Here is a 20,503-nt window from a genome sequence, read left to right as displayed (position 1 = left end):
TACACTAAAATCGCAAATGCACCTTCATTTGCGATTTTAGTCAGAGTCGAGGACTACTTGACAGACAAACATGCATGGTCCAAACCAGAAACTAACTAATAAAAAGTAGTAGCAATTAAAAACATTGTATTATGTATAGAGTTATAGGTGACACAGCTCAGGTAAGCAGGAAAGCACATCAAATATTATATGTTGGTAATTAATAATAATCAATCAGATTTATATAATATGTTTTCCCATTTCTTTTAATAACTTTATTTTCTTTTCCTTTTGTAAGAATTTGATATGTTTTCTGAAAGAGCTACGATTTTGTATGATTCCATGTACATATGTATATTTTCTAAATCAAATTTCTATTACACCTTATGTGTATAATTGCATGAATTCTATAGTAATTTAAATTGTATTTTTTCCCTTATTTTCTCGTAATGCATGTTAATTATAAGATGTAATTATTTTTGAAAAGATGTGTCCCGCCGAGTTTGTTGCCGGTCCCATATTGGGATACCCTCCTCCAATTGAGGGGGGATTTAAATCTTCTCGGGGCAGAGGTGTAGGGTTGGAGCCGGTCTACCTAGCTTTATTTGACGTTCATAAGCGCATTGTAATTATGCCTACTTGAATAAACTATCTTTTATCTTATCTTATCTTATCTTAGTGCAAATGGCTTCACCGCTATCTAATAAAATGTTCATGAAACTATCGACACCGTCATGACGACCGTCTTGCAAATGGCGGCACCGCTTTTTGGCGTTACGTTGTCAATCACCGCCCTCTAGGAAATCGCGCCATTTGGTTTACATAGACAACGTTCTAGTGACGTCATTCACCGCTATATTACGGCCGCTATATGACGGCACCGCTTTCGGAGGAAACCAAAGCTTAATCGCGTGTACATATATAAAATGAGGATGAATATTAGAATAAAAGTGGTAAGAACTCAATAATGCTGCTCGCGACTTTGCACTTCACAAGAAAAATTACGCGAGAGTCACGGAACGTACGCTCCGAGCCTACAGGTATGCGATCGACCTGTCGTCGACCGCCATTAATTTGTTATAACCGATGTTATAACAACCTCGGCGTCTTGCGTGCACGATCGGCGCGTGCGTTACGTGGCTGAGGCGTTTGGTTTAGAACGCACAGCGATTAATTTTCTTGCGATTTCAGAACCGTAAAAACTAATATACGGCATGCTACGTGGGTCAATCAACTATTTCTTGTTGTTATTCTGTCCCATCAGCGAGGAGACAATAGCAGCAAAGATTGTTAGAAGAACTGCTGTACCATGTTCTACTGACATGCTCAGTAGATGTCCCATTATGGAGAGGTCTTATAACTACCATAAAATGCAAAACCTAGAATTTTAAGAGTGACTCAGGAGACCGTAACCATAGCAATGTGTGACAAGAAAAAGTTGATTAACCCACATAAGCCTAAGCCTAATTATGTTTACAGCAGCAAATGGGTGGGTCTCCGTTGCCGGGCGTGGGCGCGGCGCCGCACTTGGTGGTGCCGCCGCTGCACCAGCCGCTGCGCCTGTCGCCGCTGCCGCATCCAAGTACGTACAGTTGTGTGTGAACCCTGAACCACATAGGGTCATTGCGCTAGTTTCCGTCCATGCCCTAGTTTTCGTCCACTTGACGGATTGGCAAATAATATATTTCGTTTTTAATTAGGTTCTTGCGTAATATATTTTTTATGTAGATAGATATATTGTTGTGTACATTAAGGATTGCGATAAGTCCAAATTTGTGCAGCAATGTAGGTTTATAATCAAATTTCGTCAAGTGGACGAAAACTAACGCACCTACCCTACTCGATTCACGTAAAAACAGTACCGCGCATCCGCGACTGCTTGTAACAGTAGGCGGTAGCGTTTAATGTGAATTCTACATACTCATCAAAGATAATTTAATTTTAAGTTAATTTTGTAGTTTATAAGTATAGTTTGCTTTTTTTTAAATTCACTCAATATATTTTCTCTCTCTGCACCAATTGAAGGTATCTGTTTGGCCCCATAGTTGACTGGTAGAGAATGCCATTTGGCATTAAGTCCGCCATTTGTACATTGTTGTATATATTTTGTGCAATAAAGTTTAAATAAAAAAAAAATTGATTTCCACAAATGTCATTTGGACCCCTTTATTTAAAAGTATGGCAAAAATTCGTAATTGAAATAATGTTTTGAGAAAAAGCTCAATAAATGGATAAGTCAATAATATTTTCTCTGTTAAATTATTTTTTTGATATAAGTATTCCGTTATATGCTTATTGGTGATAATCAAAATCTGAATTGGTCTATTAACAACCTGATAATGAATATAACTAACCCCGGACGCAGCGTTTTGCGTGTCCCCCATAATGCCGACCAGCCCAAACACGCTGGCCGTGCACCACCCAGGTACCACGTGTTTTTGGTGTCCGTGTGTTCTACATGTTTAGATTGCGAAAAGTTTCCAAAAAGTTTAGGAAATTTCAGGGAATGTATTGGTGTTGTATTGTCGTTGTTGTTTGACGGTCAAGGAATTTGATTGCTTTGCCATTTCGTACGTCACAAAGACAATCCGTAGCGCTTTTGATAATCATTAGCACTGTGACAAGGTACGAAATTGCAGATATACTTAAACACACCCAACTTGTCAATAGAAAAAGGCGTAAAACTCAAATTATCTATGGGACATCAACCCTTCGCGACATTTTTTTTTAAATTTGCCACCTTTTTCAGTAGAATAAGTAAGTGGTTGTGCAAAAGTGTACATCATAAATCCTTGACTGTACACCGCTTAGAAGTCTGTTCTGTGATGTGCCCGTTTCTTAGCAGCTCGTATGTAAGTTATTAATGTTGCCAGAAAGAGGTGATCCTTTCTAAAGTTCATTTTTTTTAGCATTAGAAAGAACTTGCAAGAAGGTAAGCGATCTTGACATGTCTTTTAATTGAACGCTTTTTAAAAATCAAAAACTATTACTTATGAAAGCGGAAGAATATAAATGATCGTATTAGATTCATAATTGTTACATATTTGCCGTAACTTATTTTTAAAATGTGTGTTTTCAATTAAAAGACACATCAAGATTGTTTACCTTATTTCTAATGCTAAAAAAATACGAAGTATAATAAGAATTTTGCATACAGGCGTGCCAGCCCGCATTCCGTCCCCGCGCGAACTCGCCGCCCACACGCAGTGCATCATGCAGAGCGCTCTCATCAAGAAGAAACTAGAGGAACAGCGAGAAAACTACCGCCGCCGCCACGACCCGCCCAAGGGCACTCCCATCTCGTTCACACCCACATCCGTGAGTATACGGCCCTCTCACTCCACCCGTGTCACTAACAGTGCATCACAGAGCGCCCTCATCAAGAAGAAGCTAGAGGAACAGCGGGAGAACTACCGCCGCCGCCACGACCCGCCCAAGGGCACTCCCATCTCGTTCACACCCACATCTGTGAGTATACGGCCCTCTCACTCCACCCGTGTCACTAACAGTGCATCACAGAGCGCCCTCATCAAGAAGAAGCTAGAGGAACAGCGCGAGAACTACCGCCGCCGCCACGACCCGCCCAAGGGCACTCCCATCTCGTTCACACCCACATCTGTGAGTATACGGCCCTCTCACTCCACCCGTGTCACTAACAGTGCATCACAGAGCGCCCTCATCAAGAAGAAGCTAGAGGAACAGCGCGAGAACTACCGCCGCCGCCACGACCCGCCCAAGGGCACTCCCATCTCGTTCACACCCACATCTGTGAGTATACGGCCCTCTCACTCCACCCGTGTCACTAACAGTGCATCACAGAGCGCCCTCATCAAGAAGAAGCTAGAGGAACAGCGAGAGAACTACCGCCGCCGCCACGACCCGCCCAAGGGCACTCCCATCTCGTTCACACCCACATCCGTGAGTATACAGCCCTCTCACTCTACCTCACCGAGTGGCCATGTTTGTTTTCGTGAAATTAGTTACGGAACTAATGGGAGTCGTTTTTAGGGTTTTCTGGGGTTGCACTTTACATTGTTTTAAGATTGCGTCCATAAACTTTATAATGAATATATGTGTTAGTTTTTTTTAGTTCTCTCCTATTTCGTACCTATTTGAAAATAAATCTGAAGAAATGAAGCGCGATCGGTTTAGTAAGTTCAAAGTTTAAAACGGCGGTCACTTCTAAACTTTACAAAACATGTGACGACAGCTGATAATGTTTTTTTCTAATGCAAATTTCTTATATTTGTTGTAGAATGTAGAGCAAAAACTGTTTCCAAAATTTCGATTTTTAGACCCCCCAACCCCACACTGTTTCATAGGACAGAGACCCCCCTCCCCCTGTTGCTGTGACGTAATTATGTGGATGTACCCATATACTGATGTAAACTTTTGGTGCAGGTATTACGTAAAATGACCGCGGACAAGGAGTCGGACGCCCCGAGCCCCAAGCAGCAGCAGTGGGCGCAGCCGCCCAAGATGCCGCAGGGGCGGCCCATCGTCAAGGTACCTACTGATAACAGTGACAAAAGATACAGATAAAATATAAAAGATAGTGTATTCAAGTAGGCATAATAGGGATGATGAATTTTATAACAAAATCTAGTAAAATAGCAAACGAGCAATTTATCACAATAATGTGGATATTAAAATAAAATATTGAAAAATTACAAAAATACAGGACCTGAAAGTTTCAAAATTTAAGTTTTTTTTAACTTCCAAAAACGATAAAAGTAAGGGTACCATTCGATTCCTTACATTTCATCCAAAAAAATATTGTATAGCAACTATATACATAAACGCAATATTTCACCGACAAAAATACAAATACAAATAATTTATTGAGAAAAGTATAGTACAGTGGTTGCTCTTAAAGACTAAGAATTTATAAAGACAAGTGATTTACAAATGCCTGAACTAGGATTCCCTGTGTTTCAGGCAGCGAAGGACAATATTAACTATTTATTAATTATTCACTTAATTATAAACTATAAGTAGTACACAATATAAGTCTTATTACCTAAACAAAAAGTAGGTTCTTAAGTATTAAATATCAGAATACAGTAGGCAGTAGGTAATCATTTTACGACTATTAGTAAGTTGTATCATCGTACGTCATTTTTTGAAAGGCGCGTCGTAGAGTATTCTTGCAACAAGCATAGCTAAGTGGGTATAAGTCTAGTGTTGCATTTGCAAATGCAATTTTCTTGTTTTGTCCATACTACAAGATGGGCGATGACGTCACGGCCTCTGGCCGTTTTGTATAGGGCGTTTCGCGAGTGAAGTGCGACTGTCGGCCTTTGATTACAATTTCTGACTTTTGTGTTACTTTAATGCAATGGGTCCCATATAGACATTTGATCCTAAAAACAAACCCGATCGATTGATACCATAAAAAAAAATTAGTCATGTAGCCTATTACAATGCGCTTATGAACGTCAAATAAAGCTACACCGGCTCCAACCCTACACCTCTGCCCCGAGAAGATTTAAACCCCCCCTCAATTGGAGGAGGGTATCCTAATATGGGACCGGTAACAAACTCGGCGGAACACATCTTTAAAAAAAATTACATCTTTTGAATATACCCGTTAGAATCCGTTTAAATAGTTTTATTTCATGAGTAACTATCGCGGTAACCGAAGACAATATCATATTATCACAATTCAATTCATGATATGACTTACATCATCGCGGTTTGTTTACAAAGGGCCTCCCGGGAAATATGGTTTACGAAAGGCGCTAGTGCTTCACTCTGGCGGCTGAACACTGCAGTAATACTATATTGAAACACGTAATTTATAGAACTTCAAATACAATCGTTATTATCACAGGGCAACCAGAGCGGAGCAGCGCCACCTATGGGATACGCGCCGTCACCGGCAGACTACCAACATCATTATCAACAGCAGGTAATTTCAATGTTGCATTTAAGGTTAGAAAGAGACAAATGTCAAAATAACAATACGGAGAAACGATTACCAACGTCGTTTTAGATGCGACAGACGTTTACAGATAACGCCCTTAGACCGTACAACAACCGCCCGTTAGGTGAAGCAATTTGCGGGCCGAGCGGGACGAGGACCGTAACAAGTCGAGCATAAAATCAATGTTTATCGTTTACAGCAAATGTCTGGCAGCGTACGTCAGTTTCTGCATCCGCAACAGAGGCAGCAAGTACCCAATGCGGTGAGTTTCTGTATTTTCATAATTATAATATTATGTTTGTGTACTCACGTGTATTAAATATGTGTCACGTCGACTTGAAAATACGGGTGTTTTGGCAAACATGATAATGATGGACGCTGTTTTCGGCGTGATATTGACAGAGTAAAGCGTCTCTTAAAAGGGAAGTATAGCACGTGATCGTCCGTACAAAAAGAGAAAACGTTTTTCCACTTCTAAATATTTTCCATTCTCCGTGATATTTTAGTATGTTATTGACACAATGAAAAACTAGGTTTAAAGGTTTCCCTTTTTTCATAATTTGCAATACATTTTTTATGATATTCTGTGTATTTTATGAGTTCATTATTTTAATCGTACAATAAATTACGTAAAATATAGTGTTTTTATCAGTTTTTATCAAATCTTAAATTTTATTTTCTTTAATTATTAAGAATCCATACTCGTATGTATTTTGGAACGATGCGTTCTGACGTTTTTCGGGGGTCTATTATAAACCGTCAATGTACCGTTGAATGTAGTTTGAACTTTTTTGTCTCTTTCTTTTTGCTAAAGACGTGAAAGGGATAATAGAATCCAAGTATTTCGAACTTGTATTAGAGCCCGCATGTTGAAATGACATTTGAATATTAAGGTCACTTGAATGTCATTTTGTCTCACTCAGTGAGCAAAATGCGATTTTGCTCACTGTTTTTAAATAGCAAAGTACCCTTGTTCGAGCTGCTGAGGTCAAAAAGTACCTTTTGTCATTATCTATACTTCCCTCTTAACATCGAGTGGTGTCAATTAAGTGAAGCGGCATATCGTTCTCACGTCCTTAACCGCGTCCACCATATGCTCTTGCCACGGTGCTAATTAATGTTATGATTGCAGCTAAACAATATGAACAATATGAACATGAACAATATGAATAACATGACTCGCGGCATCGCCGGGGGCACCACTCTGCACCAATTGCTAGTCCAGTCTCATCAGAGGAGTCTCAACGGTAACTATCATATTTGTGACGCGAGCAATACTTTACAGTTTATGAATATGGTCATTTTCTTATCGTTGTCCCGGATTTTTGCCATGATTCCCTAAAGCTTTGGATTCCTCCGAAAGCGGTGCCGTCATATAGCGGTCGCAAAAGACGGCCGTCTTTACGGTGACGACATGTGGAAAGTACCACGGCGTCATAACACACCGTCAGCCAACAAGGTGAAAGCGGCAAATTTGAAAAATGTAGGCGCGATGGGATATCGTCCCATAGAAAATTTGAATTTCGCGCCTTTTTCTACTGACAAGATTTGCTTGACCATCTATAATTTACTTGGAGGATGAAATATCATCAGAAGAGGAAAATAATCGTAGTACGGAAGATCATTTATACAAATCTCGTGTCATTTATTCAAAATGGCTTCACCACTATCTAATAAAACGTTCACGAAACTATCGACACCGTCATGGCGGCCGTCATCCAAATGACGGCACCGCTTTTTTACGTTACGTTGACAATCAACGCCGTCTAGGAAACCGCGCCATCTTGTTTACATAGACAACGTTCTAGTGACGTCATTCCCCGCTATATGACGGCACCGCTTTCGGAGGAATCCAAAGCTTAGATACCCCAAAAATTTTAAATATCTGCGTCAATTTTAAACGTATAAAGGCGTAATATTAAAGAAAAAAACTGGTAGTTTTAAGTTTAGTCTCTCCGCGATGTGTTTCTTCCCAGGAAAACGTGTTAAATTACTTTTTTTAGCACAATTTTAAAAAAATGACCACTTAAAAAATATTGAATGAAATACAGTGTTGTCAACCTTATTTTAAATGTCATCTCTAACAAATAAGTGAACCATAGACATGTTTTTTTTTAATTTCATTCATTCATTCATTCTTTTCCCGCCCGTCTTTGCTACTTCTTGAATTAAAAATATTTGTTTAATTTACAATTTTATTTCAAAGTAAGTGCTTGGTCGTAGAAAAAGTATTGTATGCAACGTTGTTTAACTGAGTCAAAAAATACTCGTGGCGTCTTTATTAACAATTTTCGGCTTCTCAAATTGTTACTCACGCCACTCGCCTTTTTTGACCCCTCTTAAACAACGGTTGCATAATAGTACATTATTGTCGAGGTTCGGAAGTAGCTACTTGCGGGCTGAGGATTCGTTTTAAACGGACGACCTTGGGAGTCCGTTTAATTGAATCCGAAGCCAGCAAGTAGCCTTCCAGCCGAGTCATATATAGTGCTTTTCTCAAAAATGGTGCAAGAAATAGAAATATTTTACAGAAGCAACGTTCTAATTTTCACAGAAAAAAGTACAACCATTAAAAAGATTTGCTTGCCGCCTTTAAAAAAAAAGAAGTGTATTTTTCTGCTGAAAATACGCCAACCTATTTGAGACAACTAAATAGTCGCGGTACCAACATTAAGCCTGTAACCGACTATCGCACCGCACCGCGACCTTCGTCGCACCCATAAGTGAGAGCGAGAAAGAGATATCTGTTTCTCGCTCTCACTTATGGGTGCGACGCTCCAAGGTCGCGGTGCGGTGCGATAGTCTGTTATAGGCTTTATAATAATTTGGCTGTTTAAGGGACCTATGCCTTCATTTGATATGGCCATTTAAAGTTTTAAAAAGTTTGGAACTCGTTAAATAATGGAATTTGTATGCAACATTGCAGTCCCGAAATCGAGACTGCAATGTTTTTAACTTTTTAATTTTTTGAATGACCATAAACTACGCACTTCGCGACCTATTTTTTAACCGGCAACGTCGACTTTGACGTCCATTTTTGAGAAAAATACCATTAGAGTTAAACCAAGAAAAGTCTGCAGCGATTTTGATAGCCCACGCAGTGCAAGTGTTATTTACACGTCATAAATGTATAGAAGTGTGACGTTTAAAATGACACTTGCACTGCGTGGGCCATGAAAATCGCTGCAGACTTTTCTCGGTCTGACTTTATTTATTTGTATTTCAAACTAATATGAGCCGTTTTAACAGAACTAGGCGGCGTGGGCGGCACGGGCGGCGGCGACAACCAGCTCGCTCGTTGGTTCTCCCCCGAACTCCTCGCTCGCGCCTCGGCCGGCAAGTTGCCCTCCGTGCACGTGCCCAACGCGCTCTCGCTCGAGGACCTCGAGCGGCACCACCACTCGCCAGCACCGCCGCTGCGCAACTGAACACACTACACTATAGTTGGAAGCCGAGGCGACGGCGAAGTTCAGACATGTTGAGGCTAAAAATTTAAAAGTAAGATTCAGACAGAGCTAACACTGTGGAAAGTGCCACCATAAACGTCAAATTCCTATATTAGAGTTGGACCAAGCGAACTTGGCGTAATGACAAGGGGTAGTGTCATCATTAGAGTTGTGTCGTTGTCGACAACGCTCTCCATTTACTGTGGCAAATATTCTCGAGCGAAGTTCACGTACTAACCGGAGAACGCTCTTGAAAACGGCGCAATTTTAATCATTAATGTCAAATTTCTATGGACATGTGACGTTAATCTAATGACACTTGTTCATTTTCTTCTGTTCAAGTTTGTGCAAAGTTAGTTTGGACGGACTCTATGGCGTTTATAGTGTAAATTTCACACTTTGGAAATTAAAAAATCTCCGCAAAGTTACCTTGAACCGACTATAGTTTGAGCAACTATTCTGTATTAGAGAAAGACACAAAAAATAGGCGTGAACGGTCATAGATATTTCCAGTTGGGACGTTAAAACAGAATATATCTATGTTTGTTGGTCATGATAGTTGCACAGACTATAATTAACAAAACAGTAGCGACATCTGGAGTATGAAACGTAATCCAATCTTGATACCACGTGCATGTATAGTGGTCATTATATTCTACATGAGACAAAACTCATTTGTAATCTGCTATTGGAACTGAGTTATTTATCGGCCGAAACTCATTATTGTTGATGTGAAGGACACGAGGTGAAACGTAATTTAAGGTACTATTTCAATCGATTCATCAACTCTAATTTCACACCCGATATAAATGGTATTAGTTTGATTAATCGAAATATATATAAAAAAAAGTAGTCTTATACTGCATAGTTTACTTGCTCAAGCATCTTATTTAGAGATTTTAGAGTATTTGGACTGACACAATTGAGATAGTACCCTAATGTAATGTAAATTAAATTATTTGTGACTAACTTAACGTATTTGTAAACTGGTTCCTTTTATGTCATCCCCGGTCGCTGCCAGTCATTCATTATTGACAGATTGTTCTAACACTCGGCCATCCTGACATTCGGGTTGACCCTGCATGCTTTTTTGTATTGCCTTTTTATTGTATCATATCTTATCTTAAAGTACTTACAGGTCTTACAGAGATCACCAATAGCATTCTTTTTTTGATTGTGTATGAAAGTCGAAGATAAATTGTTGCTCAGAGTTCGACAGCTGATGTAGATGGCTCGACGTGACGTACGGGACTGTCAAACGTAAATTTTGACAATCCAGTGATCACAAAACATGGCACAGTACAAAGCCGTCTATTTAAGTTGTCAAACTTGACACGTTTTTTTCTTGGACTTGACATATCTTCAATCAATAACTCTTTGCCTATTGCATGAAAAGCTGGTATTTTCATGCTACGGATTTGATAAAGAAATACGTCTTACGAAATAAAAGTATTTTTCATCCATGATACACTAACTCCCAGTTTATGTATTGACGAATTTGACGTATGGCGTATTACAACCAGTATCACCAGTATTTTTATAAATACAGACATTAGTTAGTACATACTTTGCCGGAACTTAAATTGATAAATACATATATGTCAAATAATGTAACTAAGTGCTATGACCAAAATCTCGTTGGCAATTTTTGTACCGATATTTTGACACAAAATGGCAGCTAGTATCAAAATACTTGTGAAATGGACTACTGAAATCTGGGTGGATGCGAAAATTCGAATTGTCCTGTCAATATAAATTTCAGGTTAGGAAAATAATCTCATCAGTCATCATTTTAGTGAAAGGAAAATAATGTTGAACTTTTGACAGTCTGTAACTGTAATGGTCAAATTATGTGATTGATGCCTGAAATGTTATACAATTATTGACGATATTGTAGAACATGTTTCCTGTTAAAATACCGACGTCTGTTACATTTATAGAACTTTTGTCTACATGATAAACTGTTAATAAAAAGCTATGGTAGAAAATAATTTTATTTGAATATATATTTACCTACATTTTCTTCCATTTTTGAAATATTTATAGAGAAAGATAAAATATTTATAAAGTTGATTCATGTAGACCCGAGTTTTTAAATTGATGGACTAAGTATGTGTTAAACAAGACAATACTTGCCACTTAAAATTACAAAAAAAATATACAGTTACCGTTACGGCTTAAAAAAAGTATTCTATAAGACATGCATTGAATTTCTACATAATTAAGTATGTTTTTAAAACAGTGTCGGTTGTTAGGGCAGAGACGGTCAATAAATATTGTCAATACGTTATGTCGTTCCAATATGTAACCACTACTTGTTGTCTGCCCTTTTTTGCAACGCAACTGACTAGAAAATCATGTAATAGAATAAAGATTTTGTCTCTTTCTTGCAAACGTAAATTTCAAGGAGGGAAAGAGACAAATGATTGTCATGGAATGGTAGTTGTAGTCCGAGGTAGCAGCTGAGGGGTTAACTTTTTGATGTATTTCTTTGTATAGTGAGTTTACTCGTAGATTCTGGTATCGTATGATGTATTATTTAGCCCCGTGTCAGCTCCCTTATTTTGACTATTATTATTGATGGACGCAGTCAATAATACTGATGATGTTTTAAGAATAAGCTAGAAAAGCCGTCATTTAGATCACATGTAACCTAGCCTATTAATATGACGATATATTTCATCATTATTATTGAGCGTTTAGCTCTGACGTTATCTGTATTTAAAATGGGAGATATACTTAGATATGTAAAAATATAGTGTCACCCGATATATGACGAAAATAAATAATGAGATAATCTAGAAAATGTATGCCACTGACAAGCGAATTGATTGAAAAACTAAATAATTGAAATGGGTGATTATTTAGTTTTTTATGTGCTTGATTTTTTCGAACCGGCGGTGACAGAGAGTATCACGGGAAAAAATGGATAGTTGACAAATGCGAATGAACTGTTTCAGTGAACGGAACGAGTGAATGATAACGAGTGAACGGAAATATAGTGTGCAGAATAATATATATTGTATAATGTTTATGTATGTCTACGGTTGTGTTTGTTAGCATTTTTGTTACTACGTCATTTATGAGAGGAAAAGATTTTCGTTTACGATGCATGTCGTGTGTTCATTTCTTTGAGAACATTTTTGTAAAGGATTTTGGAGCGTCCCTGAATGTAAAAGACTAGCATTTTTGAGTTTTGGGAGTGCACGAACTACGGATAGTATATTTTTTTAAACGTTTTACGTGACGTTTTAGCGATTTGTGGAGTTTTTTTTTGCAATTTATCCCAATCAAGTATTTTAGTGTGACCTTGACAATCCTCCCGAATTTGTAAACGTTAAAAGTTTAAATTATACATCCAAAAATTAATTTAAAGTTTAGATTTTAATTTTACTGCTGTACAAACTTCTCCAAGCTTCATACTCAAAAATGGTTTAGGGTTTTAGACTTAGTGTAAGGCCTGAGTGGACGCTCGAAGCGGAGCGTTCGGCGGGGCGTGCAGCGTAGCGTCGGGCTCACAAGTGATGTGAGCAGCGTGCACTAAGGCCGCTCCTATACGTTTGCATTTGTTTAACATGCACGCCGCACGCCCCGCCCCGCTGCACGCCCAACTCGAGCGTCCACTCAGGCCTTACACTTAGGACGAGTGGATTGTCAAGATCGACCCCAATTGATTGGTCATTTTTTCGAACAAAACGAGACCTGAGCACGTCAATTAGGTACTTAGGTCATACTGAAAATTCCTGGACTGACCACTTAGAAAAAATAAGTTTTCTCATATATCAGACTCCAGAAACATTCAGTATGACCCACGTATCATTTCAAGACCCTGGATCATACCGTCCCAGTGTCAAGTAAATTGTCTCAACAAAGCAATATTGCGTATACATCGCCTTGTGTGTACCGGTGTAAATATGTCCCCATTTGACCGACTTGCTCTGATGGGGAGCTCAGATTTGGATTAGTGTAGCAGGTTTCAGATGTATTATGGACTGTGTGAAGCAATCATGGACTGGTTACAAAGACCGCGCAGGCGCATTAGATGCGACGAGCGATTTTGGTAGTGAAGAATAGTGGCGAAATTTCTGTTTGGGTCGCGTCCCGTGGTGCGGTCGCTTACGTATTACAACTTAAAGAAATGTCTCCTGTAAGCTTTAAATTATTGATTAAAGAAAATTTGAAAGTTTGTGTTTGTTTTATTTCACTGCGTGAGCTCGTATCTGGCACGGATTCATGGTTAAGAAAAGGAAAGTTTTACTGTTACAGCATAGAGAAATAAGTAAGACAAGAGTGCTCACTCCATACATCAGTTCAGACTATTAATTTCAGTATCTACATCTAGCATCGAGTAGCGGAACTATCAGTACTGCTACTTGACAATAGATGTAGCACCGACCGGAAAGTCTTATCTCAACAGCTCCGGTCGGTGCTACATCTATTGTCAAGTAGCAGTACTGATAGTTCCGCTACTCGATGCTAGATGCTAATAGTCTTTTTGGTACTAAAACTGATGTATGGAGTGAGCACTCTTATGTGTTACAGGTAAAAGGTTTGCAACATAAAAACAACAATGTATTGTAACTATGCAGTACATAGACAGTTATAATTTAAAAAGCCCGAAAAAAAATTAGGAGTTCAGAAACTCATTTATAGGATCGTTAAAAATTAATCTGCATAACAAAGGATTGTTAAGTTTGATGAAGTGGGCAGTAGTACAGTCGCCATCAGATATATCGCCTATCGGAGCGGCTAAGGCTCTCACAAATATCTGAACACGCCTCTATTGTCAGGGCGTTAGAGTGCGTGTTCAGATATTGTGAACACCTTGGCCGCTCCGATATATCTGATGGCGACTGTACAGAACAGAATCTTCCAAGTCAAAAATGTCGCAGGTGAAGCGGTTGAGACCAAAGAGTAAAGTTTAAGTATATTAGGTAGTTGAGACGTTCAACCTAAATGCAACCTAAGTCTTGTCTGTGGTCTTGTGAATATGCAAAAACGATTGATTTTTACCCACACACAGATTTGGAGGTCTCTAAATAAAGTGCAGCCAAGAAAATGCAACATTGATTGAAAGCGACACAGGCCATGTGACAAGACACTGTTTCAGGGTATTCAAGTTCCCGTAACACAAACTAGATGGCGTTAGTAGTATTGAAATAAAGTCGAGGTGAATCTCTTGCTTGCAAACGTTTGAACCTTGGACTGAGTTGGTGTCGAAACTTAGCTTTTCTCACAATAGCAAAGTTCTTACGAGCTCCGATGCAGAACAGAGTTCGTCTAGTGAAAAACAAAAATCATAATTTATTGTCCTCTCACTATTGCACTTCTGCTGTATTCATCAATTCTTACCAGGGATGTTGCGGATGCCGATTTTTTGACATCCGCGGATGCGGATGCGGATTTTTAAAGGCTCACATCCGCGGATGCGGATGTCAAGATAACCTATGACTAGATTACCTAGCATCAGTAGAGATATGGTGCTTCTTACTCTTCCTCGTACTTTGTCAGTATTAACAGCCATAATTAATCGCTCTATTTTGACCGGTGAAGTGCCATCATTGTGGAAATCTGCCATAGTTACACCTCTGCCAAAGGTGGATAACCCTACTGAGCTCAAAGATCTTCGGCCTATAAGTATTTTACCTTTTCTTTCGAAAATATTAGAAAAAGCTGTTTATGAGCAGTTATATAAGTATGTAGAAAACAATAATATACTACCTCAATTACAGTCAGGATTTCGTAGGGGTATGGGGACTGTAACTGCCCTTATTGACGTTCTTGACAATATTATTTATGGCCTAGACTCAGGTAAGGGTACTTGCTTAGTGTTGTTGGATTTTTCTCGTGCGTTCGACTGCATAAATATTGACTTGCTTCTATCTAAGTTAATTTATTACGGTGTAGACTTAGGGTCACTCTCGTGGTTTAGAAGTTACCTTGGTGGGCGTATGCAGTCAGTTAAAATTGCTAAAAACGATGGCACTTTGTTGGTGTCTGACTCTAGACCCCTAAATCGCGGAGTCCCACAAGGCTCCATTCTTGGACCCTTACTTTTTATTATATATAGCGCTGACATCGTTAACATTATTAAGCATTGTCAATATCACTTGTATGCGGATGATGTTCAGATGTACTACTCGGCCCGTCCTTGTGACTTTACTGATTCAGTTAATAAAATTAATGAAGACCTCGAAAGTATCTCCGCTTGGGCTGAACAAAACAGTCTGTTGCTAAACCCTATTAAGTCAAAGTTTATGATTTTGGGTAGTAAAACTCAAATTTCTCGAATCTTAGATGGTAGCCCTCAACTAAATATTAGAGGCTCATTAATAGAGCGAGTAGAGGAGGCCAGAAACCTGGGTATAATAATAGACAACCAGTTAAGGTTTGAAAAACACATAGCAGAGCTAGCCAAATCATGTTTCTATAGATTGAAAGTATTGTATCAAGTAAGAAACCTTCTAGATGAAAAAGTTCGCTTGACATTATGCGAATCGCTCATATTGTCTAAGTTAAACTACGGCGATCTGGTGTACGGGCCTCGTCTGCAACAAAAAATACAACGAGTTCAAAACGCGTGTTATCGATATTGCTACAAAGTTCCTCCAAGGAGCCATATCACACCGTTTTTGAACAAATCTTCGACTCTGAATATGGCATCACGTAGACATTTACATCTTGCTTGTCTTCTCTTTGGCGTTATAAATTGCAAGTCACCCGAATATCTTTATTCTAAAATAAATATTTCTTCTTTTCACAATCGACACGCCACAAGATATACTCGACGTTGCATTTTAGAAGTACACCCTCATAGGACGATTGCCTTTACCGGTTGTTTCCGTTATCTCGCGACCAAATGCTGGAATGATATCCCTCCGCCTTTAAGACAGCTTAAATCCAAAAAAACATTTAAAAATCACTTTAAAAAAATTCTTCTTGAAAAACAAACCGCTGGGATTCCATTCGGCTATTTGGTTGCAGATTTTAGGATATAACATGGTGGGGCTGGTGTCACACAACTAGGAGGCTTACACACAGTACACACGGGTCAATTTTTACCAATTTTTACCTATTATCTAAGTATTTTATCAAAAATTATCACACGACATGCACAAATACTCACACTTACACTGTACGATTGTTTCCGACGTACGTAAATATATTCTTTGTTGTGACCTGGGTCCCGGCAGAAAATCAGTGCTTTGCTCGAAAGAGCGAAGCGTATCACTGAGCCGTGACCCTTTTGTCCTGCTGCAACGCACACAGTTTGTACCTACCTACCTACTTTTATTAAATCTTACTTTTGTACCTACTCATTTCTATGTTATTTTCTTTGTTAGTGTAATTATTATTATTTTTTTTTTTCCTTTTCTTCTGTTATGATGATTGTGTGTAAATTTATATTGTGTGTCATTGCAGCTGTCAAATAAATGATTTATCTATCTATCTATCAGTCTAGCACTTACGCCGATGCTAAGACGTTCCTGTACCGACCTGTTCCACATCCGCATCCGCATTGAACTCCGCATCGATTTTATGCGGATGCGGATGTTGAAAATAATGCGGAAGTTCCGCGGTTACGGATGCGGATATTCGCAACATCCCTGATTCTTACAAACCCAAATACGATTAGCTTGTGTTGTATAGGTACCTATTCTCATTTATCTCCGCCGGGAACAGAGAACAGCCCTAGTAGCACGGTCGAATTTTTATCGTTTGTCACCATGCCTGTCACGTTCTAACAAGTATGTAAGTGCGAAAGCGACGGGCATAGTGATAGTCGATAAAAATGGAACCGTGCTGAGCCCGCAGGTGTGTTATCAAATCAATCATTTCCAATTTATGCATGGCAGCGATCACGTGGGGCGGGGACAAATTTGAAATACACCTTTTTATCACAGTTGATAGCAAAAGTTTGTTAAAAGTAGCTTTTACTATAAGTTTAGATCCTTTATTCGGTTAACGACATTTTCGGGTCACGGCAGATTCGTGTTAGGGCAGAAATCGGACAGTCGCGACACTCGCGACCAAAAACTATAGTAATACAACAACAATAAAATATTTATTAATTCCCCTCATCTCCGTTTCACTGGAAAGGCAGCCTTACGTCGGTCTGTGTTCTGTATGCATTTGCACACAGTGAAAGTAGAGAAGGATAAAAGATTAAGTCGTGTACTGAGAAACTTTCTAAAGACACTGTAGTAGTGGAGTGTTTACTTAGGTATACTTAGTACCTAATTGTCGAAATTCCGTGAGCGTCAGGATGGCGGTGGACCTCAGCGAATTTGAACGAAATATTTATAAACATACTTTCGGTGTACTTTACGACGACGACGGGACGACGGTACGATGTGCTCCGTGTCTCCAGGACAAAACTTCTTAACTCCAGAACTGTCTTCCGACTATGAATTGATCAGTTTGGACTTTTTGACTTGTTCCAGTGCTTCCATTTATAAATTATAAAACAGTTTTTTTCCTCACTGAAGAGGTAAAAAAGTGTAATAGGGCAGGTATAGTCAATTGCGTCTTCGAGTCTTTCGTTAAGTACTTCAATATTATAATTTCTAAGATTCTTTGTGACAACAGCGCGAGCGCGGATTCGATGTCTGTGGTGACAACACATGCAATGGTCGCAAAGAATCTTTGTGAAATCTTTAAATAATCACAACAACGGTATGTTCACACAGATCTTGATCATTTTCTGCCCTTCTCTGGCCTTTCAACACAACTCATTACAAACAAGCTATCGTTCAAGACAAGACTCACGATAATCTTCCCAAGCCAAGGTGACCAATGGTGACCATTATTAAAGGAGTTCGACAATCATAGACAGTTGGAGGCAGTGAGGCTTATGGCAGGCAACGTTAAAAGTAATATCACGTCATAAGTATCTTGAAATATCATTCAATTAACTAGGTAAGTAAGTAGGTACCTACCTATCATTGAATATGATACATGTAGGTTTGCTCAACAGTGTTACACCATACAAGGCTCAAATATTGGGTGATAGGTAAATTAAACAAGAATTGAAATGTATAATTCTGTATTTATATAATTTACATTTTTTTCCATAATGAGTGGTATCAATAATTAAGATTAAGTACGAGGAAGTTTGAATAACCAACTTACCTGCTTCAAAAGTGCTTTGGGACCATTACCTAATTTAGGTAAATTCAGCAGTACGTAAACGACAAACCATTTGTGGTAGGCAATAAGTTAGGGTTGCCATACGTCCCCGTACACTGGGACATGTCCCAGTTTGAAGCTTGGTTTCCCCGTCATTAAGCAAATTGTCCCCGTCAATGCTCAAAGCAAACACCTTGACTGCGATTGCCGTAAATAGCCCACTCTTTGGCATCGAGTTCTAAATTCAAACCCTTCAAACGAAAACTATAACGACTCTATTACGTACGAACGATCTGATTAGAACTCCGATAAGCTCTAATGTAAATAATTACTATGTATCTCTGAACGGGTTAATACAAGCGACTACAGCTCAAGGCAACCGCTAGCGGACTGACAAAATTAAATTCGCTTTCGCCTCCCACAGCGCCCACTACATTCTACTACACATGCGCAGTAGGCGAAGCGATCAATACGTAAGTATTTCAATATGTACTGTAAGTAGGTACCTATATTATATCATATCATTGAGGTTTATCAATGCTACACGTACCTATTGCGTTGTGGTATATGATGTCGCACAAACGTTAATTATAGTAAATGGCTATGCCCTATTGGGTCAATCTTATCGCATAGATAATAGCGATACTTAGTTGATAAAACGATTTCTTCTTGTAGTTCTAGAGAACTAGGCTTAGACTAGGAAATTCCTTTATGTAGATCACATAAACCAAATGTCTATTATTCAAATACAATGTACCCACCTAGGTCACATGTAATTATGTTTCTACCAAGTACCAACCAACCAAGATACTTAAAAAACACGACTGCAAATTAAAAGCGAACTGAACATCTAAATGTTTTTATAAAGGTTGCGTAATATGGCGTATTAAGTGCGCCATATTGTTATTATAATGACGTCACATCGCCTATGTTACTCGGGATGATGTAAGGATTCTAATGATATATCATACATGTAAATCGGTTAAGGCATTTACCTGCTAGAGTGGAACAATAGTTATTTATGTACAACAAGAGATCAAAGTTTGATATTTCTTCGAGTGCTTATTTTGAGTCCCGTGCAAGCGAAAGATTCTATACTAGATTCACGAGCGTAGCGAAAAAATATCAAAAAAAATATTACTTTTATCAAAAAAATATATTACTTTTAGATAAAATACTAAATATAAGTGTAATATACGTTTAATCGGAAATATAAATATATTTTTCCAAAAGTATATAGTACAGAGAGCCAAAATATAGTACAATACTATATAATATAGTACGGTTGGCAACCCTAATGACGTAGGAGTAGGTAAACGGGGTCATTCGAAGCATGATTTTTGGATGATTTTAGGGGGGGGGCTCAAAAATAGATGACGTAATTTATGAACAGCCCCGCACACACTTCTGCTGCTGACTGTACAAATGTTATTTATAAAGTATATTTTTATTACGATTATTTAAAAATCTAACTTGTAAGCCAACAGTGCTGAATAGTGCTGACAATATTCTTACGAAGTCGCTTGAAAAATACTTAGTTATAGGTAGATGGATAAAAATAACTGCCTGAACACGGAACAAGTACCTACCTACTTCCCACTTCCCTTTACTCATCTAACACATAGGAGAAAACTCAGCGGTAGTAACGAATTCCTGACATTTCTACAACTCATTTTCTATTGCGTAGTAGGTAAGTTTATCGATAGGTAGAGTGTGTGCGGAAAGAGTCGTGGAATGTATCCTGGGGCCCAATACATTCCACGACTCTTTCTGAACAGACTCTACACGTGATGTGATGGTATGGTGTTGTAACTGAACACATCCTATAGGGTTATTTATACGACCTTCGACTTTCATAACTGATCTTCATGATTTTTTCATTTCCTGATGAATATTTCATTTCCTTGTTTACCTAGACATCAAGAGCTAAGAAAACACGTAGGTGAGTTTGTTATGCAGTAAAACCGGGTCGCGAATAGCTACGTAATCGTAAATTAAAAACAATTTAAGCACGTCGCGAAAC

General features: G+C 38.7%; 1 protein-coding gene across 1 annotated transcript in view; it reads left to right on the top strand.

The window, feature by feature from the left end:
• The window catches only part of LOC134657281 (eukaryotic translation initiation factor 4E transporter-like), a 39,477-nt gene extending 30,142 nt beyond the window's left edge, over nucleotides 1-9,335 (top strand). The window contains exons 18-24 of the mRNA XM_063512863.1: nucleotides 1,459-1,561; nucleotides 3,137-3,297; nucleotides 4,381-4,485; nucleotides 5,813-5,890; nucleotides 6,105-6,167; nucleotides 7,038-7,152; nucleotides 9,155-9,335. Of these exons, the coding sequence (XP_063368933.1) occupies nucleotides 1,459-1,561; nucleotides 3,137-3,297; nucleotides 4,381-4,485; nucleotides 5,813-5,890; nucleotides 6,105-6,167; nucleotides 7,038-7,152; nucleotides 9,155-9,333 (804 nt within the window). The 3' untranslated portion in view covers nucleotides 9,334-9,335. The remainder of the gene's footprint in view (nucleotides 1-1,458; nucleotides 1,562-3,136; nucleotides 3,298-4,380; nucleotides 4,486-5,812; nucleotides 5,891-6,104; nucleotides 6,168-7,037; nucleotides 7,153-9,154) is intronic.
• The last annotated feature ends 11,168 nt before the right edge of the window (nucleotides 9,336-20,503 follow it).

This window comes from Cydia amplana, chromosome 19 (genome assembly GCF_948474715.1).
Source record: "Cydia amplana chromosome 19, ilCydAmpl1.1, whole genome shotgun sequence".
Lineage (NCBI taxonomy): Eukaryota > Metazoa > Arthropoda > Insecta > Lepidoptera > Tortricidae > Cydia > Cydia amplana.
Note: the sequence above shows the minus strand (reverse complement) of the source record. Positions and strands in the feature narration are given on the sequence as shown.